Source organism: Halichoerus grypus, chromosome 12 (genome assembly GCF_964656455.1).
Source record: "Halichoerus grypus chromosome 12, mHalGry1.hap1.1, whole genome shotgun sequence".
NCBI lineage: Eukaryota > Metazoa > Chordata > Mammalia > Carnivora > Phocidae > Halichoerus > Halichoerus grypus.
Window position 1 is genome coordinate 48,032,126 of NC_135723.1, and position 23,739 is coordinate 48,055,864.

At 37.4% G+C, this 23,739-nt stretch overlaps 1 protein-coding gene across 10 annotated transcripts in view; it reads right to left on the bottom strand.

The window, feature by feature from the left end:
* Nucleotides 1-23,739, bottom strand: part of DGKB (diacylglycerol kinase beta) — a 731,665-nt gene that overhangs the window by 656,595 nt on the left and 51,331 nt on the right. For all 10 annotated transcript variants that reach the window (XM_078059329.1, XM_078059328.1, XM_078059325.1 and 7 more), the window contains one exon: nucleotides 8,887-9,146. In XM_078059329.1, coding sequence (XP_077915455.1) covers nucleotides 8,887-8,956 — 70 coding nt within the window. In that variant the 5' untranslated portion in view covers nucleotides 8,957-9,146. The remainder of the gene's footprint in view (nucleotides 1-8,886; nucleotides 9,147-23,739) is intronic.

A 23,739-nucleotide genomic window follows, 5' to 3' on the forward strand; every position in this document is an offset into this window, starting at 1 on the left:
GTTACAGTATTATTTACAATAGCCAAGACACAGAAATAATCTAAGTATCCACAGACAAATGAATAAAGAAAATGTGTTACACACACACACACACACACACACACACACACGGATATTATTCAGCCATGAGAAAGGACACCCAGCTGTTTGTGACAACATGTGTGGACTTTGAGGCATTATGCTAAGTGAAAAAATGTCAGACATGAAAGACAAATGCAGTATGATCTCACTTATATGTGGAATCTTAAAAAGCCTGAACTTGCAGATCTAGAAAACAGACCGATGGTTGCCCGAGGATAAGGGTAGGGTATGTGGGCTTGGTGAAATGAGTGAAGGAGGTCAAAAGGTATAAACTTCCAATTATAAGTAAGTCCTGGGAACATAATGTACAGTATGGTGACTACAGTTAATAATACCATATTGTGTTATTTGGAAGTTGCTAAGAGAGTAGATCTTAAAGGTTCTCACCATAAAAAAAAAAAAAAAAAAAAAAAAATTGTAACTATGTGTGGTAACAGATGTTAACTTAACTTATCATGGTGATCATTTTGCAATACATCTTAAATCATTATGTTGTACACCTAAAATTAAAACAATCCTATAGTTAACTATATCTCAATAAAATGTCTTGTATATATAACATTCAGAGAATGTATTTAATTGCTTTATCATCATCTGCCACATTATTTGTCTCTCTGAATATACTAGGCTCTTTGACTGAAAGCACCAAAATATTCATTTGTGTATTAACCAAAGCCAAATGTAATAAAGAATAAAAGGTTTTAAGTACTGTTGTTGGCTGAATAACGACCACTGAGTAAAATTAAGTCCCTCTAGTCTGTGTACTCGCATCTCTGTGTGTGTATAGCACTTCTGCTATAATGGGGAAGGCGATGATGAAGGAAACTTTTGGCAAATAACAACCTTTATAACTGAGTTAAGGATGAAGTACAGAATTCAATATGCATGATTCTTAGTGATAAATTTTGTTATGAATTTATCATATTAATGTTAGTGATAAAATAATAGTTGTTATTTTTTGATGGGGATTATCATCCTCATTTTATAGGAAAACAGAAGCTTAAAGAGATGATTAAGTTTCCAAAGTCAATGGTAGGTTCCATTTTATTTGTGTGATACTGGCTACATTAGTAGTTTTCACCAAATATTTTAGTGCTCCCCTGACAGTGGGCAGACAAAAATAAGGCATTTCTCTACTCACTTGGAATTAGATGTATTCATGTGGATTGCTTAGGCAAAATAAATCTAAGCATATCATTGCCAGGGAGAAGGCTTAAGAGCCAACACCCGATTCTCAAGCTCTCTGTTTGTCTCTGCCATAGCATCTGCCAATTTTTGAAGTTGACGACTGTTCCATCTAACTGGGACTTGATCGAGGACAAAGTGAAATTAACCATTTGCTGACTCAGATTTGGAAATAAAATATGATCAAGAAATCAGCTCCTATTTCATTAAGCCACTGAGATTTTGTGAATTTTTCAGTCGTAACAATTTGGCCCACCTCGACCAATACTTCATAGAAGTCCTAACTTCAATATTAAAGTTTGTTTGAACGTAAGCCTTAAAAGAACTGTTTTTGAGTTACTGTTTTTTTTTTTTTTTTTTGGCAAGTTTGACAAGTTGGAAAAATAGATGTTTAAAAAAATTATTGGAGATTTGTCTTTAGGACACTAAAACACTGGAATTTAGACATTCATAGATATTACTTTAATTTACATTGCAAATTTCATGTATTAAAAGATTTAAGATGGGGGCCTGGTTGGCTCAGTTGGTTAAGCGCCTGCCTTTGGCTCAGGTCATGATCCTGGAGTTCCGGGATCGAGTCCCACATCGGGCTCCCTGCTCAGCAGGGAGTCTGCTTCTCCCTCTGACCCTCCCCCCTCTCATGCTGTCTCTCTATCTCTCATTCTCTCTCTCTCTCTCAAATAAATAAATAAAATCTTTAAAGAAAAAAAAAGATTTAAGACATATATGTACCCAGAGAAGCTACCAAGGAGAAAATCAGTCTGAAACAGTACAACAAATAGGAAACAGAGCCAGAAATGAGGCAAAAGAGATTATGCAGCCAACATACATTCCAGAAATAAAATCTGGGTCAAAGCCAGGAACTGCTGAGTTAATCAATGTGAATCAGAAGAAACAGGGTCGGAAATGAGAGACATGTATTATCTAAAATAGAGTTGCTGATTCCAATTTCAGACCAAGTATCAGGGCAAAGTCAAGACTTTTCACATAAGTAGTATAAATGAATAGGCCTAAAATTTTTTTATTAAAAAAAGCTCTCTTCTGATATTAAACTACTTCATTTATCACCATCATGATCGTCGTCATAACAATAACATATTGAGTCCTGAGCATTTACAGGCATTTTCGCATTTAACCATCATCACAATCCCAGGACATGGGTGAGGAGACCGAGCACAGCACTAGAACTCACCTCATTTTATAAAATACCAAATTACGCGCTCCCAGTCACTCTGCCAAATGACCCTGTGTCATTTATTCTTTTGTCTTACGCAAAAAAAGTAATTATCATTAAATGGTTTGGCCTCCCAAAATAGAGCCAGTCTAATACAGGGCAGAGGCCAAAATCAAAAGCAAACTGCATCATGACAAATTAGAAAGAGGGCTAATATGGGACCTAAATTTGCTTAACAATAAATTGAATGCCCACAGGGGAAGAGGTCAAGTCTCTTTCCCTCCATTCTCTTTGTCCCATCTTGTATGGATCAAGCAAAAAACATATCTCAAAGACACATTAGATCATCATGCTAGAGGGTAGAGTGTCTCATGAGAGTAAGGCTACTTAAAATGGAAAAGGGCTTTACCATAATTCTATTACAATTGTTTCACGGTTTTCTTCTCATCTCTCTTTCTCCTCCCATGCTTTTCATAAAGGAAGAGTGAGGGAGGTTCCAGGCACCGGCAGAATGAATGCAGGAGGAATACTGGAATCTGCCTCTGTTTTAGGTAGAGCTTTGCTGACGTTCGCACATGATCCAGTCCAATCTACCACCGTAAGAGACCAGAGAGACATTTTGAGGCCAAAACCATAGTTAGCAGCTTTGCCTCTCTGCTTTGTCCTGTATATAAAAACCTTTGAGAGATGGCTATGGCTGGTGGAGATGTGAGGACCTAAACCCCAGAGTCCAGCTTTCCCTATTTTGGAAACATGATTAATGACCCATTTATTAACATACTGATCTTCATAAGAAACATAAATGAATTATTACCGTTTTGATCTTCATCATTTATTGCGCCATTGCTATGTGCTGGGTAATCTACCTGGAAGAGATAGATCATTTGCCTCCCTCTGAGGTGTGTTGTATTAAATGAGCTAATACTTGTACATTGTTTAGATTAGGGCACTAAAAATCTATTATTTGTTATGATGATGTTTACTGTCTCATTAAATCCTACAACAATACTTTGAGGTGGATTCTACTTTTCCAGGTGTCAAAGCTGAGGCCCAAGTAGCCCATGTAACATTCTAAATAAAGGTCACACCACTCAGAGTACAGAACGGTGCTGGGGCTGGGGCTCAACACTATCAAATATTAGTCTGCCTGCCAAGCCTGTGCTCTTTCCACTAGGCCAGGCCACGTGCCTCTCTCCAAGGAGAAACTGTACAGTAGGGCCAAACATGAGGCATACTAGTCCTTATTGAAAAGAACACGTTCATCATAATTTTGCACCTCTCCACAATGCCAGCTGCTATAAACAGCATAAAATTTATGAAAATTTGGAAGTGCTCCCATGGTAATAACACAGTATTTTTCAAAAATAATTGGCATGCTCTATAACACACTTTATATATAACAAATAAAAAGTTAATCCTAAGTGACAATATGTGGGCAGATAATGAATCACTTGGAAATAGCATGTAGATTTTACAAAGACAATATTGTCATCCATGAAAAGACCTGGAGTATCTTAACCCTTTGCTATGCCGTGAAACCACAGCAGGAAGCTCTGGCAAACTAATAATGTGATAAGCTCAATTCTCTACACGGCAGGAGCGAGAGCTCTCTATCTCGTAACAACAGTTTGGATGACTTTATATAAAGAGTGGGAAAGAAAATTATACGGCTCTCCCACATATCAATGGAAATGTTTCCCGTGGAGTGACTCAGCCTAAAACCCTAAACAGGAGCATGGTCTCAGCATGCTGTAGGCAACCACAGCACGCTTCACATTAGCTGCCTTAAGCATTTGTGGGGACAACACAGAACCGAGGCTGCCAATAGCACCAGAAGTTTCTACCTTGTGGGAAGAATCTAGTCTTATAGCAGCGGGGGAAGACGCTGACTATGCTCCAAAACGTGGCACTTTCCTATTGATCACCAGCAATACATTCAAACAGCCCACAGAGCACACTCACTCCCTTCTTATTAAAACAATCATTGTAAACAGCTATGTCACTTACAGCTTGCCAGGCACTGCTATCATGATTTGACATATATTATTACCTCGTTCGATTTAATACTCACAACCCTTGACATATTGATTTTTTTCCGCATTTTACAAGTGTGAAAAATGGGACACAGAGATGTTAAGTAACTTTCCCCAAATGAGAAATCTAAAATATGGAGGCTGAGGATTTGAATACAAGCTGTCTGATGTGCTAGCTGCCTAACTAGGAGTCCTGTGCCAATATCACTCTGTTTTTCCCCAAATGATCACAAGAAAAGCCTTGAAGTTGAGAGACTATTCCTAGCTGCAGGGTGTAATGGACTAAAATGTGTCCCCACCAAAGGCATATGTTGATATACTAGCCTCCACTAGGAGCGGTCTTTGGGAGGTAATTAGAACGAGCTGAAGTCATGAGAGTGGGGCCCCAACTGGATTAGTGTCCTTATAATAATCCCTGGGAACTTACTGCTCCTCTTACTCTTTGCACCCTATGAGAATACAGGGAGAAGTGGCAGTTTGTAACCCAGAAAAGGGCCCTTATAGAACCTGACCACGCTGAAACCCTGATCTTGGACTTCAGCCTACAGAACTGTGAGAAATAAATATCTGTTATTTAGAAGTCATCCACTCTGTGGTACTTTGTTATAGCAGCCCAAACAGAATAAGACACAGGGTGTATTGTGGTAGTAGTAGAGAAAACCCAAAATTGGATAATTCAAGGAAATGATCTTTACAGTGTTATCTAGGTCCCACATTGAGCGATTTGGTTTTGCTGGGGTAGGGGTTCCATGAATTCCTTCATCTTGACCAACAGTTCTACAGCCCCACTCCATCTCCCAAAAGCATATGAAACACTTATTTGATATATATAGCACATATAATCTTAGCATGCTGCAAATTTAACCTTAAAACAGTAACTTGTTTTTAATTTAATTTAATGCATATAAACAGCTTCTTATTGAAAGCTACAAAACAAAGTCAAGAAAGTTAATCCAATATACCATTTTCTATTAGTGGAGGAATGTCACTTTGTCAATGCTGCACTGCAATGTAAAAATCTGATGCTTAAATGCTGCTGACAAACTGATCACATGCACTAAATTGCATGGAAAATATACTACTTTCATAATCTTCAGAATAATGTTTGTTTCCAGCTATATTTTGACAATGGCAATTTATTATACAAGGATACATTCTAATCACAATATTCTTTGCCTCCTAATTACACAGGAAATTTCTTGCGGGATTAAGTCTAGCACTTTTCATACTGTGTTGCTTATTTAAAAAAGAGTAGCAAGTCTAATGATCATGGAATCTGCACTACTTTTTTTTTTTAACACTCAGTTATTCAGTTAATTTGTGTCCTCATAAAATCAATTTTAAAATGTTCTTATACTCAATGTGTCACTTTTTACTACCAATTTATTGAATGCTCATTAATCTTTGTCTCAATATGTTACAACTTTTACATTTATGACAATTTTTATTACCACTTGTTTTAGGTATTTCCACAAATTGATTACTAAATCAAGCATTTTTATGATATAATTAAATGAATGCCATATTCTTTAGGCAATAAAATGAAAGTAGCAGTATATAACATATTTAATACTTCAGTATTAAATTCTGTTTATCAATTCAAATGGAATCAATATCTGAGCAAAGTCATTATAAATGATAATTTAGCTATTATGGCAATAATTTACCAATTTTATTTTAATGCTTCCATAAACAATAACATATATTTTAATTATCCAGCTAAATTCAACATAAACTAAACCAAACTTCGTGTTTTCTTTACTTGGGGGATTATGTCACCAAACTCTCCCATTCTTAAGTCAAATCTTTGGAACTAAATTTTCGATTTCTCTCTCTCTCTCTCTCTGTTTTATTATTTCCCAAGCTCTCTGTTAGTCTTAATGCTATAATATCTGAATCTACACTTTTCTGGTCATCTTTCATCATCCACATTATTTAGTCTATTCCAGTAGCCCACTGGCATGATGCTAGTCTCTTTCCTTTACCTTATACCATCCTTGTATTTGCCAAGTTAAACTCCTTGTTCTTGTTGTTCTGCCCTTAAAACCCTACAGTCGGGGCGCCTGGGTGGCTCAGTCATTAAGCGTCTGCCTTTGGCGCAGGTCATGATCCCAGGGTCCTGGGATTGAGCCCCGCATCAGGCTCCCTTCTCCGTAGGAAGCCTGCTTCTCCCTCTCCCACTCCCTCTGCTTGTGTTCCCTCTCTCGCTGTGTCTCTCTCTGTCATATACATAAATAAAATCTTAAAAAAAAAAAAACCCTACAATTACTCCCCACTGCTTTACTCAAGTTTAGCATTGTATATTTTAATTCAATCTCATTTTTACATCCTTAACTGTACTTACACCCTTAATTTGTGGTATAGCTAAATATGACTCCTCTCCTTCAAATATATGCTGAATTTTCCTTTTTATCTATATTATTTTCTTCTCCATTTACCTTAAACCTCCTTTTTAAGATTCATTTCAAACCCCACTTCTTCCATGAAGATTTCCCTTTCCCCATCTCCAACTGCATACTAAGGGCCTACAGGACCCCAAACTTTGTGGCACTTAAAATATTCTGCCTAGATACAGAGACATTTATCCATTAGTTTCTAGCCTTTGTTAAACATCCTTGAACATATCTATTCTTATCTGTGGTTCCTTCAGTGCCAAGCAGAATATTCTCCCTAAAAAAATGCTCAGAAATATTTACTTAATTATTGGATATAACACAACAGTAGAGAGCATATAGAAATTGGAAAACATAGGTAAATCAATTTTTAGTCAATTTCAAAATTATCAAGTATAAAAATGCAAATAAGAATTCAGCCATTTTGGACTAAATGGGACAAGAGGATGAATTGTGCTCTCAGCTGCTCAAAACAGTTTTTGAATATGAGGAACACATTTTGATGGCAGAAATTTCTGCCCCCCGCCAGTGATAGCTGTTGTAATTTTTATTATTGACTAAGAACATACACATGTTCTTATGCCTTTGCATCTTTATTGCAAATACCCAGCAGCACCCTCACAACCTCACCCAGAACACTTCAGCCCACAAGTGAGGAAGACTCTAGAAAACCTGTGAAGTTGGCCTTTTCAGATAATATGCATAAACACTTGTTTATTAATGTTCCTGACTTATCTGTACCCCACAAATATATATTATTCACTATCATCAACATATCTATTACTTATTATTTCAAATTCTTCTTCTCTCTGCCTCTCCTTCACAGTCTTACTCCATCCATTCCTTTACTCCTGTATGCCACACCTCCTCTCTGCATAAGCATCCCAGCTGCTTCAATTTTTCGTCTTCCATTCTTGCATGCTATCAGTTGTTTTCCTCTTTCTAAAGCTTTTTTCATTCTCTTCTTCCAGGCACCATGTTATTCCCCCACTCTCTTCAATCTTCTACATTCTCTACGTGTTATTTTTTTCTCTACTCATCATCTTCCCAACTTTTTGGTGCCTCCGACTTTTTAGGTACGCCCTTTTCTCTTTAACACCTTGACCCAGGTGTTATTCATACTTATAGTTGAAACTCATTTCATGAAACAGATATATTCCTGAAAATCCATGTTAAAAATAAAATTCTTGGGGCTCCTGGGTGGCTCAGTCATTAAGCGTCTGCCTTTGGCTCAGGTCATGATCCCAGAGTCCTGGGATCGAGCCCCGCATCGGGCTCCCTGCTCCGTGGGAAGCCTGCTTCTCCCTCTCCCACTCCCCCTGCTTGTGTTCCCTCTCTCGCTGTGTCTCTCTCTGTCAAATAAATAAATAAAAATCTTTAAAAAAAATAAAATAAAATAACATAACATTCTTTATAGATAAAATCTTACTGTTTATGTGTAAAGAAACTTAATATTTAAAAATAGCCTACTATAAATTGAAATTGCCATGGCTTATCTTTTGTATAAATATACACATTTGAAAAGTTGGCTTAAGGTCCTGATACCTTCTCTCTAACAACCTCTAATTCCAACTCCACAGTGTATCTATGACTCCCAACTCCCAGTCCTTTTTCTATGTTACGCTAACAAACAGAAAATATAAGAAACTAACAAACCCTCACTTTTCCCCCTTACTTCTGTTTGTCCTTCTCAGTTGCAATATCACCAATTTCCTTTCACCCAAACTGTGTTATCTTTTGCTTTACTTCTGTTACACCCGGAATGTTTCAGTTAGTTTTGCATCTAACACCCTAGTTTCTTTTTTTTTCTAGATTTTATACTTGATTTAAGTTTAGCTTTTTACCTTTTCCTTTTTCTCATGCCAAAAGGTAGTCTCAAGCAGACTTACTTGCAAACACAAAAGACATACCTACATCTATTTTGATGCTGAATAGGATGTATAATCTGTTCTTATAAATAATCAGTATCTTGTTTAACACAAATGCCAAATCAAGTCATATTACCAATATGAATACTTACACTCAGCATATTTCTGAAGTTGGGAAAATTCTGAGGGACTAAGGTGGGCCCACTTCTCCTGGTTTGTCATGGTGGTAGTGAGAAGTCTCTTACATACCAGGTGAGGAATTCTTTATTCAGGTGTTTGGCAGAATTCTATGCTTCAAAGTTTCCACATGGCATGTTTCATTATAAAATATCTCAAGCTTTCAAAATATGAAATCTGTCAACATGAAACCACTGTGGATGCGAGATTGTAGTTTCAATAATCTATTAAAGACCTGCAGAAAAAGAAACATAAAAATAAAAAGATCAGCATTATTGCACAAAGAAAAAGTTGACAAGTTACACAATGTTAAGAATTTTTAATTTCTAACAATATTAATTCTTCCAATCCATGAGCATGGAACATTTTTCCATTTGTGTCTTCCTCAATTGCATTCATGAGTGTTCTATAATTTTCTGAGTACAGATCCTTTGCCGCTTTGGTTAGGTTTATTCCTAGGTGTCTTATGATTTTTGCTGCAATTATATATGGGATTGATGCCTTAATGTCTTTCTTCTCTCTCATTGTTAGTGTATAGAAATGCAGCTGATTTCTGTGCATTGATTTTATATCCTGCCACTTTGCTGAATTCCTGTATGAGTTCTAGCAAGTTTCGTGTGGAGTCTTTTGGTTTTCCCACATAGAGTATCATGTCATCTGTGAAGAGTGAGAGTTTGACATCTTCTTTGCCAATTCAGATGCCTTTTATTTCTTTCTGTTGTCTGATTGCTGGGGCTAGGACTTCTAGTACTATGTTGAACAGCAGTGGTGTTAGTGGACATCCCTGTCATGCTCCTGACCTTAGGGGAAAAGCTCTCAGTTTTTCCCCATTGAGAATGATATTTGCTGTGGGCTTTTCATATATGGCTTTTATAATATTGAGGTATGTTCCCTCTATCCCTACATTATGAAGAGTTTTAATCAAGAAAGGATACTATACTTTGTCAAATGCTTTTTCTGATCCTATTGAGAGGATCATATGGTTCTACTCTCTCCTTTTATTGTGTTCTATCACATTGATTTGCGGATGTTGAACCACCCTTGCAGCCAGGAATAAATCCCACTTGGTCATGCTGAATAATCCTGTTAATGTACTGTTGGATCCTATTGGCTAGTATCTTGGTGAAAATTTTTGCATCCATGTTCATCAGGGATATGGATCTGTAATTCTCCTTTTTGATGGGGTCTCTGTCTGATTTTGGGATCAAGGTAATGCTGGCCTTATGGAAAGAGTTTGGAAGTTTTCCTTCCATTTCAGAACAAATATTGTTAAAATGTCTGTGCTACCTAGAGTAATCTATACATTCAATGCAATCCCTATCAAAATACCATCAACGTTTTCCCCGGAGCTGGAACAAATAATCCTAAAATTGGTGTGGAACAAGAAGAGACCCCAAATAGCCAAAGGAACACTGAAACTGAAAACCAAAGTTGGTGGTATCATAATTACAGACCTCAAGCTATATTACAAAGCTGTAATCATCAAGATGTGTGGTACTGGCACAAAAACAGACACATAGATCAGTGGAAAAGAATAGAGAGCCCAGAAATGGACCTTCAACTCTATGGTCAACTAATCTTTGACAAAGCAGGAAAGAATATCCAATGGAAAAAAGACAGTCTCTTCAACACATGGTGTTGGGAAAATTGGACAGCCATGTGCAGAAGAATGAAACTGGACCATTTTCTTACACCATACACAAAAATAGACCCCAAACAGATGAAAGACCTAAATGCGAGACAAGAATCCATCAAAATCTTAGAGAACACAGGTAGCTACCTCTTTGACCTCAGCCAGAGCAACTTCTTCCTAGACACATCGCCAAAGGCAAGGGAAGCAAGGGCAAAATGAACTATTGAAACTTCCATCAGGATAAAAAGCTTTTGCACAGCAAAGGAAACAGTCGACAAAACCAAAGACAAAACCAAAAGACAACCAACAGAATGGGAGAAGATATTTGCAAATGACATATCAGATAAAGGGCTAGTATCCAAAATCTATAAAGAACTTATCAAACTCAACACCCAAAAAACAAATAATCCAATCAAGAAATGGGCAGAAAACGAAAGATATTTCTCCAGAGAAGACATACAAATACCCAACAGACATATAAAAAAATGCTTAACATCACTCAGCATCAGGGAAATACAAATCAAAACCACAATCAGATACCACCTCACACCAGTCAGAATGGCTAAAATGAACAAGTCAGGAAACGACAGATGTTGGCGAAGATGTGGAGAAAGGGGAACCCTCTTACACTGTTGGTGGGAATGCAAGCTGGTGCAGCCACTCTGGACAATAGTATAGAGGTTCCCCAAAAAGTTGAAAATAGAGCTACCATGTGACCCAGCAATTGCACTAGTAGGTATTGACCCCAAAGATACAAATGTAGTGATCTGAAGGGGCACCTGCACCCCAATTTATAGTAGCAATGTCCATAACTGTCAAACTATGGAAAGGGCCCAGATGTCTATCAACAGATGAATGGATAAAGAAGAGGGGGCACATATATATATATATATATATATATATATATATATATATATATATATAATGGAATATACTCAGCCATCAAAAAAAAATGAAATCTTGCCATTTGCAATGACGTGGATGGAACTAGAGGGTATTATGCTAAGTGAAATAAGTCAATCAGAGAAAGACAATTACCATATGATCTCACTCATATGTGAAATTTAAGAAACAAAACAGAGGATCATAGGGGAAGGGAGGAAAAATAAAAGAAGACAAAATCAGAGAGGGTGATAAACCATAAGAGACTCTTAATCATAGGAAACAAACTGAGGGTTGCTGGAGATGGGCTAACTGGGTGATGGACATTAAGGAGGGCATGTGATGTAATGAGCACTGGGTATTATACAAGACTGATGAATCACTGAACTCTACTTCGGAAACTAATAATACATATATGTTAGTTAATTGAATTTAAATAAAAGATAAAAAGAATTTTTAATTTCTTAATAATGTATTCCAAAGTTATTTTAGTTTGTGTAATACTCAATTTTTAATTGTTCATGCACTCTTTAATGGCATTTTTATATATATTTCCTAATGCCAGATCACAGAAATAAATGACTAAAATACAAAAAGAAGAAAATTTTATAAAGTCTATTTCATAAAAGTAGATTTTTCTTTGCTGTTCTATTTTACAAATTCCACATTTCCAGAGCAAACAAGGGTGTCGTTTTTATCAATCTGAACTTATTAATCTTGTAATACCTAAACAATTACTATGTAAAAATCTAGACCAAATCATTAAAGGAAGCTAAGTAAGCTCTATAGCTCCCTGCACATACAATCGGCTAGCATACCAGATTTCCAACAATGGTTTGGAATGGCCTTCAGTAGTAGCACATATATTTGAAATCAGGCAAATGAATTCTGGGAGTCATATAAATTGAGGAATTTTTTTCTAGCAATAAAATGAAGAGAATAATTTTAAGTTTACAATTTGTAAAAATCCCAATAAAATTTACCAAATTAAAGCAATTCCAAATGTCTGACAGACTTGCATAATGATAGTAGAAAAACTACTATGAATCATGCTTAAAAATAAACCCCTGGGTTGTCATGGACCTACATTCACTGCTACATCTATAAAGGCAAACAAAATGAAAAACCATCTGGTCTCAACTTTTTATTAGAGACAGTAATCAATTGCTCAAAACCAGACTGGCATTGTGATCATTATAGAAAATGAAATATTTAGCAACAATGACTTAAGTTTATGAAATTGTATGACTGGAAAGCTTATTTATGCAGATGTCATTATCTCAAGCCAAGTACCTATATTTGGCATTAGTGCATAACCTTTCTTCAGCATCTGTTTTTTTGGTCTTCAGTATCAACCCCAGGACCTCACTGTCACATCCTGTCATCTTTGTCTTTAAAAAAGATTCTAGTCGGTCTCATCCGTTCAGAGTCCCTGCACTCAGTTTTACAAAATGACAGTTCGCTATTTAATTGGAAAAAGTGAAGATACTGATGTGTTAACAGAGGCCAAACTGCTAGGTCTCTTTTTCCTCCCAGGGAATGCTCTTAAATCACAACCATGACTTTGTGGAAATAACGCAAACCAAAAGGAATGGGAACATGTGATGGACATTTCTGTTTTCCACCCAGTGTCTTCCAGCTGATTTCATCCTTCTCATTGATTTCATCCTAATTCTTTGCTTCCCCCAGCTACATGCAGTTTTTTTTTTTAATTTTTTTATTGTTATGTTAATCCCCATACATTACATCATTAGTTTTAGATATAGTGTTCCATGATTCATTGTTTGTGCATAACACCGAGTGCTCCATGCAGAACGTGCCCTCCTCAATACCCATCACCAGGCTAACCCATCCTCCCAACCCCCTCCCCTCTAGAACCCTCAGTTTGTTTTTCAGAGTCCATTGTCTCTCATGGTTCTTCTCCCCCTCCGATTTCCCCCCCTTCATTCTTCCCCTCCTGCTACATTCTTCTTCTTCTTTTTTTCTTTCTTAACATATATTGCATTATTTGTTTCAGAGGTACAGATCTGAGATTCAACAGTCTTGCACAATTCACAGCGCTTACCAGAACACATACCCTCCCCAGTGTCCATCACCCAGTCACCCCATCCCTCCCACCCCACCCCCCACTCCAGCAACCCTCAGTTTGTTTCCTGAGATTAAGAATTCCTCATATCAGTGAGGTCATATGATACATGTCTTTCTCTGTTTGACTTATTTCGCTCAGCATAATACCCTCCAGTTCCATCCACGTCGTTGCAAATGGCAAGATCTTATTCCTTTTGATGGCTGCATAATATTCCATTGTATATATATACCACATCTTCTTTATCCATTCATCTGTTGATGGACATCTTGGCTCTTTCCACAGTATTTACCCCAAACTGTGGAAAGAGCTACATGCAGTTTTGATGAGACTATAAAACAAGGTGTCCTATTCTTTCCTATCCAAAGAGAGACAGATGATTCAGTACCATTTGGCACATGAGAGTGTCTCATGGGGCTTTAAATGTTGAATGGAGTTATTCAAGGACGGGATGAAAATAGTTGTACCTAAATGATTACAGCAATAATTGGATGCCTGTCGATGTCTGAGCCTGACTATCCAGCTATCTTGTCACTTCTAGAAGCAAATAACATTCTTTCAATTAAGAGTTAAGTGGCCCAGAATCAATTTCTGTTGCCTACAACCCCCAAATCTTAACTGATCATAATGGAAGTTCATTTATTCATTCCGAATATGTTTATTTATCCCCTCTGTGTGCCAGAAAGCATTCCAGACACTAGAAATACAACAAAGATCAAAAGATACCAAAAAAAGAAAATAATGCTAATTAAAACAATGTGTCAGCTTTACTGAGAGCTTACAGTATGCATGGCACTCTCATCACAGTATTTGCGTGTTAGATTATTCAATCTTCACAAAATAACTTTGTGAGGAGCCAATAGTCTCTGATTTCAAAAAATAAAGGAACTGACACCGGATGATTAGAATCTGGTAAAACACACCAGACACTGCTAGAAACCTAAACAATACCCACTCTCCCTTGCTTCCTTGGTAACAGAACTCTAATCTTATTGAATGAAAATATATCCATCTAAAGAACTACATTCCTGGGCACCTGGGTGGCTCAGTCGGTTAAGTTCGGCCTTCGGCTCAGGTCATGATCCCAGGGTCTTGGGATTGAGCCCCACGTAGGGCTCCCTGCTCAGCAGGGAGCTTGCTTCTCCATCTCCTGCTCCCCCTGTTTATGCACGCGCACTCATGCGGGCTCTCTCTCTCTCTCACCCTGTCAAATAAATAAAAAATCTTAAAAAAAAAAAAAAAAAGAACTACATTCCTCAGGTCATTTGCATAATGGAGTGATCAATGAGATGTTAATAGATGTTGGGTAAGGTATATAGAAAGGTTCTATTTGGCAAGTGCTCTTTTAACCTTTTTTTTTTTCTCTTCCTGAAACTTCCTACCTGGAATGTTAACATTTTGGCTATAAATGCAGCAGTTTTTTATACTTTTGAGATAACTTTTAGAATGGAAGGCATGTGCTAAGAATACCAGAATCCCATAAAGTAGACCAGGTAGGCAAACAGCTAACTGCAGAAAAATTTGACCCACCACCTATTTTTGTGAATAAAGTTTTATTGAAACCAGCAAAAGGCCATTTTTGGAAGGGATTGCAATGCTAAATAAAGTTTGGCGAATTATTCTGAAGGCAGTCATAAACAATGGATGAACAACAAAAAAGACCAGAAACCTGATCATTTTGGAAAAATATCAATATGGAAAAATGCCAATGTCTTCATTTTGTTTCTTTCTCTCACTTGTATTATTGCAGTAGCTTCTTAACTGGCCCCCTGAGCTCCCTCCTTTCCTTAATGTGCCCTATTTCTTGAGTCCATGGATAGTCATGAACTAAGGCGATTCCAGAGTCCTGTCTTAAAAATTATCAATAAAAAGTTAATTAATATATGAGAAAAATAATAAATTAGTTAATTAAATATAGCTTTCTACCTTGCTACTTGCTCTGAAATTTATTAAAATTCCTGGATTACTTAAGTAACTCAAATTTAAAATTCAAATTTAAAATGATGGGTTAATTGACATCTTTCAGATCTCTACATGAATCCTATCTTCACAGTAAAGTGGCACCTGGTCATTCAATTTAAAATTGCACATTCATACACACCATATTTCCATCATGCTTTTATTTGTTTGAATATAATATCTTACCAAATATTTAACTTATATTATTTAATACTTGTTTCCTCATGCTACAAATTAGGGGTAGCATGAATGGTTTTGAGCCCTGATAGGATTCCACAAAAAGGACAAAGCAAGTAAAAATACTTATTGCATTTTCCCTTGATTTTCATCCAGTTGTATGTGTAGGGGCCTAGGGCAGGCCACCTCAAGATGGGCCACTTTGGCATAAAGATTATTCTGAGATGAAGTCAATTGAGACTCTACAGGATCAAGAGAAATTTTTGTTCCTCAGATAACTACAGAGAAGAATCTGGACTGGAGTTCTTTCCCAGAATAAGGGTTATTAGCAGAGATAAAGTTTGTCTGAGTGACCCATCTTTATGGCTGGGCAAACATCTAATTACCCAACATCTGCTCTTATTCTTATCACCCTGTGAATTGCATCCCTTTCCACTTAAATCCCAAAGCCCTACGCCCTTCTCCTTAGTTCAGTTTGATATATACACCTCATTTTGCCTGTCTTTGGAATTTCACTATCTGTGTAGGTTCTCTGTACATATGCTGTTAAATTTGATTTTCTCCTGTTAATCTGTCTCATATCAATTGGATTCTTAGTCCAGCTAAAAGGACCTTGGAGGGGACAGGACATTCTTTCTCCCCAACATGTGTATTAGATTTTATGTAACCATATCCTCTCCTGTGCTCTAAGACTAAGTCCCATGAGGGCAGGAATTATTGTCTGTTTGTTTACTCATTTTCCTAGAGTTTAAAAGAATGCTTGGTATATAGTAGCTGGTAAATAAATAATTCTAGTATGAATTCACTTATATGCTTTTTTTTTTTGTAAAGAAAAACCTGGGTAGGGGCACCTAGGTGGCTCAGTCGTTTAAGCATCTGCCTTCGGCTAAGGTCATAATCTTGGGGTCCTGGGATCAAGCCCCATGTGGGGCTTTCTGCTCAGCAGGGAGCCTACTTCTCCCTCTCTCTCTGCCCCTCTCCCCCACTATCTCTTGCTCTCTCTCTCTCAAATAAATAAAATCTTAAAAAAAAAAAAAAGAAAGAAAGAAAAGAAAAGAAAGGAAAGGAAACCTGGGTAGTAGAGGTGGAAAGAGGCCCTCAACTTGAGAAAGAGAAAATGGTGCAGAAAGGAGTTAGGAACAGCAGTCATTACACGTTTCATTCTTCCTAGGGGCCACCGATTTTGTTCAACTCAACAGACATAAACAAAAGAAGTTGTAGTTAGAGGTACAAAACTTCTGCAGTTAAAAAAAAAAAAAAAGACTTAAGGGGCATTCGACTCTTGGTTTCAGCTCAGGTTATGAAAATCAGGGTTGTGAGATTGAGCCCTTTGTCGAGCTCTGCGCTCAGCAGGGAGTCTGCCTGCGATTTTCTCCCTCTCTCTCTGCCCCTGCCCCTACTCTTTCTGTCTTTTCCTCTCTCTCAAATAAATCTTTAAAAAAGATTTTATTTTACATAGTTTTTGAATATTTTTTTTTTGTTAAATGTAACTAACTCCATATTTTTTTAATGATTTTATTTATTTATTTGCCAGAGAGAGAAAGCACAAGCAGGGGGAGCAGCAGGCAGAGGGAGAAGCAGGTTCCTTGCTGAGCAAGGAGCCTGACATGGGACTTGATCCTAGGACTCTGGGATCATGACCTGAGCCAAAGGCAGACGCTTAACCGACTGAACAACCCAGGCATCCCAACTAACTCCATATAAATGAGAAACACTTCCAAGCGATGCTTTCATTAATATGTTAACCAATTATAATAACACATGAGCATCAGAACTATCTTAAAATTATTTTTCTATATCTGACAAAAACATTACATAGCTTTCTTTTATTTAGTATGAGCTTGTCAACACAAGCCATAGCTTTTTATATCAAGAAGAGCTTCTCTGAATTAATCTAATACAATCTGCATTTTTATTAGAGGTATTTAAAGGGTAATGGAAGCCCTGAAGGACTCAAAGTAAATTCTCTTTGGTTCTTGGATTTGGTTTATTCCAACACTAATACACTCTGAATAAAACTTCCTTCTAATCCTTCTAGTGGAAGCCTTTGGTTTTATAATCCTGGTAGTGCCAACTCTCATGTGATGTGCATGTAGTCAAGTAAGAACAAATAAGGGTGGGGTGCAAATGGAGTTTTCCAATTCAAATATTTTAAACTAGTTGAACATATCACAACTCTGTGTAAAGAGAAAAGTTGCATGTATAATATTAAATCAAGAGACACAGCTAGTCTTCATGCCTCAAAAGGAGATGGGAATGATAGCAATACTTTCTTATCATCTCTGCCTCTTTATAAACGTGTGGAAAGAGAATGACAATAGAGATTCCCTATGGTACATTCAAAGATTTCCTGTTCCCAAGCAAGGGGTTTCTTCAGGGGCATAAAATGAAAGCCAGGAAGGATCTACTTTGCTGGCTGTTGGAAAGCAATCTAACGCTGGCATTCTCATCTAGTCAATGGATGTGCCATTTTGCTTAGTTGTTGGCAGGAAATAACTATGTTGGAGGAATTGGAGAAGGCTCTTTGGCCTATTGTACCTGGACTAAAACACATTCTCCAAAATTAGGGAAGGAAATCAACCTCCTATGAAGAAGTTACAGGCAGTATCTAGATGAATGAGTCTGATGGACTGGATTCATTATTTGTTAATCACAGTAAGCATAGATTTTTAAATAATTATTAAAAGTCAACACATCATGACTCCAGTCATTGAACAAAGTTAATATACATGAAGGCACACTGAAAACTACATGTATACAAATTTAAGGTATTATGATGAGTGAAAATATTTACTGGGTCTGAAGGGTCATAAACCTTAAATTATTAGGTAACCAATGGAGAAATCATACGAAAAAGGATGGGAGCCAAAATATCAATCAGAATTTCTGAAAGAAAAGTAGGATGAAACTAAATGGAATATTAATGCTATCTTGTAATTTATAATTATTTGTTCATTTATTCATGAAAGGAACATGTTAAGCACTATGCCAGGTGCTAGGGATATAGTTACAAGCAAAACAGGTATAATATCTGAGTTATTGGATCTTGTTTGGGGGAAAGATCTACATTAAACAAACCAAGTACACAAATAAATCAAAGGCAACGGAATTCTGTGAGAGAGTACAACAGTGTCCTAATTTAGAGATTCAAAGAGCAACTCATAGACAAAGTTTTATTTAAATTGAATGATTAAAGTTGAGTAACAGTTAAAAACTTGAGTGAGAGGAAAAACATGAGCAGAAACCTAGAAGTGAGAATTAAAAAAAAAAAAAATAGATCTTCTAAGAAAACAAATGTGATTGGAGCCTGGTGAGCAAGAGGGAATGGGGCACAAGCTTAGATTGGAAAAAACAGATAAGAACTACATCATGCAGATTCTTAGAGGCCATAATTGAAGATTGATCATAACTGGATTATGAAGCCATTGACATATTCTGAGCAGGAGATAAACATGATCCACTTATATTTTAAGAAGTCCATTCTAATCAATGGATGGGAAGGTGACAAGAATGGAAATGGAAAGACCAATTAGGAGGCTCTTGCAGTACTACATTGAGCTGGCAGTGGCTTCCACTATGGAAATGGCAGTAAAGATGAAGTAAAAGGCCAAACTCAAGATATATTTTAGAAGCAGGATTTTACAATGAATGGGATATATTGTGTGTAGGATGAGGGGATCAAGAATGACTCCTATAGTTTTGGCTTGAGCACAGCATACAAAAAAGGTGTAGCATAAAGAATTACTATGTACTGGAATAGTATCAGGTGTGAGGAGAAGAGGCAAATTAGTATTCTGTTTGGGGATGTGTTAAATTTGCAGAAGGGTTATCTAAATGGACAGAACTAGTAGATAGTGAGATAAGCCTAGGGCTAATAAAAGAGAGAGAGAGGTCAGATGTTGACAGTTGTCTGGAATAGATAGTATTTTTGAAGATACGGGCATTCATATGTTTGCCTGATGTAGCAGCCGTAAAGCTATGCCTCTAAGCTCTGATTTTAGAAAGAACGTGTTTTCAGCTGCAAAGACTGTATATAGTAGCTGACAGCCTCTACTCTTAGAGCTTTCAGAATATAGTCAGCTTTTGAACCAGTCACAGTCTTCACAGGCAGAGGTCAAAGACTAAAGATGATGGATGTACTAGGACCATGCCGATTTTGTCCAATGGAGGACTCCTGTAATGCTCCATATCTGCTTCAGAACAACCCAATGGACTGGCTGAGATTTTGTTAGACCTGCATTGTGATGTAAAGCTCTTCATGATGAACTCCGCATCCCCCACACCTCCTTTCTTTTCTCAGGTGTCAAATCTGCATCATTGTTTTAAGGCTGTCTCTGCCCAATCCTGCTTTTTCTCCCTTTATCTTTCACAGGAGAAATTTCCTGGTAAGCCTCTGTATCTCTAACTCCATTTTAGTGTTTGTTTCCTTATGAAGGATCCCATGTGTCAGAATTCCTAGGAGGAAACAGATAGTACATTTAAAATGGGTAAGTAGGAGTTTAATAAAAGGATTATTGAGAAAGTGTGGACAGGGATCAGGGAGTTATTAAAGGCTGGTCCAGTATACTGGTCTAGCAAAAGTTGGGAACTTATTGATCCTAAGCCTGAAAGCACTGGGGATGTTGCAGCTAAGAAACCTCAGAGTAGCTATATATACAGGGTCACCTGATAGGAGCCATGGTCTTAGGTAGCAGGATTCACCCATTTTCAAAGGACTTCGCTGGGGAGGAGGTGGGGGGAAAATGACTTCCCTAACCCTGTACTCTTCCAACTCTCCAATCTTTTCTAGTTCCTCACATTAACCAAACCCAATCATAAGTCAGAGGGCAAAGACAACCACTGATTTCATCTGCATGAAACAGCCTTAGGAGGCACCGAACAAAATGGAAGAGGGTAAAAGGGGAATCTGAAGGGGCAAATATGAAATATTAAGCACATGTGGGGCAAGAGTATGGTGTGAGAAAGAGGGCCCAGGACAAAGCTCCAAAGAGTTCCCATATTTAGAGATTAGAAGTAGAAAAAGACCCCCCCAAAATAGAATATGATGTCAGAAAGACAACAAAAGAAGAAGAAAAGAATCCTTCAGGGAAAGGGTAGAGGGCACTTATCAAAAGTTGCTGGGCAGTTAAATGAGATGAGGATTGAAACATTCCATGGCAACATGATGGTCACTGGGGACCTTAGCAAAACAATTTCCCTGAGGCTAGGCAAGTCAAGTTGGAACGGGTTGCAGAGTAGAACTGAATTTGGGAGGGCTGTGAATACCATCAACTCTCAGAGAAGTGTGATTGTGAGGAGGAGTGGAAAGCTAAAAGTAGCTATCCAAGAAGAATGTGGAATCAAGGAATTTGCTTGCTTTTTTTGTTTGTTTGTTTGTTTGTAGGAATCACTGGAACAAATTTTAAAATTGAAGAGAAAGGTTTATAGTGAGAATGGTTCAAGTTTAGGAGAAAGGAAGTGATCAGTATTTCAAAGTCATTAAAAGGCCTTTAAAAGCCCTTGTTAGCAAGAGAGATAAGTTCCAGAAAATATGTGAGGACCAAAATTAATCTTAACAATGAGAACAGATGCAAGTAGTTTTGTAGATTTGGTGCTTAGAAAATGGAAGATTTCTGGCTCATAACTTCTCTTTTCTCAATGATATATAAATCTTAGTAATTAGCAGATGGTTTAGTTAGGCAATGATGGGGGAAGGGAGAAATAAGAGTGGGAAGGTAAGAAAAAAATAAATACAAATGTAGGGCACCTGGCTGGCTCAGTCGGTAGAGCATGCGACTCTTAATCTCAGGGTTGTAAGTTTGAGCCCCACATTAAGTATAAAGATTACTTAAAAATAAAATCTTACCAAAAAAAAAGAATAAATAAATACAAATGTCAGTAAAGCGAGCTCACTGAAAGCATGTAGTAAGACCAGCAGACAGAGTTAAAAGCCAATGGGATATTGCTATTCATAGCAATTCATAGCAAACAAATTTATTCATAAATTTGAACTAAAACAGCCTGTTTCTAAATTATTAATTTATAGGCTAAAGCATCTAAAGGGCAATTAGTCATATTCTTAACCTACCACTTTTGAATCAGATAGATCTGTATTCTCATTCAAATTCTGAGCTGCGTGTCTTCCCTATGTAGAGTGAATCATTTAACCTGAGTTTCAGTTCTTTTCTCATGAAAAGTCAATAATACCACCCACTTCCTGGAGGTATTAGCAGTTAATGAAATAACATGTGCATAATACATAAGAAATAAAAGCTTCTCAATAAAAATTATTCTCTCCTTGCTTTTGTAAGTAAGGATTTAAGATATATTTGTAGTATAGAATGTGAACATACATGCAGTATGCATATAGGGGAAATAGACTGGAAGTCTACAAACCTTTCAGAAGACTATGTGGGTGGTTTAATATAAGATTCATAATTGTGTTATTTTTGGACTCTGCTGACACATAAAAATCTAAAAGAAAAATTCAAGGGAAATCTTTGGTGATGCAAAACAGGGAAATATATCAAGCTTTGTATTGTCTGTATTTTGCAGTCATGATTTCAAAGTTGAATTATCATTTTATTTTTTTCTTTTTAAGAAAATTACTTGAATTGAATTTTCAGTTCTCTGTCTTTTTAGACCTGGTTTTAAGGAGAATACCCTTTAGAATAGAGACTGGAGGGTTAGGTAAAAATGGTGATCGTGTACAGAGGTAGAACCTTTCTCAATATGAAATACTAACTGCAAAGTGCTCAGCTAAGATTCTACTTTCCAACCATGACCACAACTATATCGCTTCATCTCACATGCCATTGTGGAACCCTATTGTACCCCTTCTGATGTGGGAAACAAAGGCAGAAGAAAAATTATTAAATTTCCTTACTACTTGCAGCCCATTGACAAGTCCTTGAGGCATGGAGAGTGACCTTCCTCTAGGGACTCAACTGTCTGGATGTTGACACTTTGCTAAGGGCAAAAGGCAATCTTAACCCAACCCCCAGGATCCTGTAAGTCTACCTTGACATATAAAAATTCCTTTGGAAACCTCCTTTATCTCTTACCACCCACCCCAGGATACATGTTGGCAATCATCCCCACGTATATGATCCACCGATATACATCTGAAGGGTCTCATTGAATAAGAGACAGGTGGGGCTAGGTAGGGAGAAATAGGTATCAGAAATAGGGAGCAGGCTCAGAGAAATCCCAGAAATGCTGAGGCGTGAGGAAACCAGAAATAAGGGAACAAACCAGACCACCCTGCCCTGGGTGTCAGAGGTGGGGTCTTTTTATGGCAGTCACATTGTGACCACGAAGAATGACCAGACCCCAAAGAAGAAGTAAGCCATTAAAGATGTTATCACCAGTCCTTATTCAAACCAAGACATCACAAGAATAAGGCCACAAGCACCCTGGTCAGTCCTAAATAACGTGAAGACCCACGTTGGCAACCCTGTAGGGATCCCTCTCACTCCTGAGAGTTTTTACTGTATCATTGCTTAATAAAACTCTATCGCTTTACTCACTCTCCTTTGTCCACAAGATTCATTCTTCGACTCTGTGAGACAAGAACCTCGTTCTCCCCCTTCACTTCAACAAATGCCTATTTTTCCTCCTCTTGTACTTGTGAGTACCTTTGTGGCTACCTTTTAACCAAAGGATTACAGCAGAAGTGATGCCGTATGACTTATGTAGCTAGATCATAAAAATATCACACAATTCAGTTTTGCTTTCTTTCTTAAGACACTTGCTCTTGGAAGCTAACCAACATATTCTAAGAAAGTCCAAACTGGCCCATGTGAAGAGACCACTTGGAGACTCCATGCATATGTGCACCAGCCAACAGCCCAGCTGAAGTGTCAGTCAACAACAAGCATCAACCCCCAAATATGTGAGTGAAGATGCCTTCAGATTCCAGCCCAAGCTGTCAAGTAGCCCGTTTTCCAAGCTAGAAGTCTTTCTAGATGAGGCATCAAATAGAGACCAACAGAGACAACCCAACCCATTATGCCCATTCTAAAGGGTGACCCCTGAATCCACAAGCCCAATAAAATGGTTATGTTACAGCCCTGAGTATTTTGTGGTTTGTTACACAAGAGTAAAAAGTAC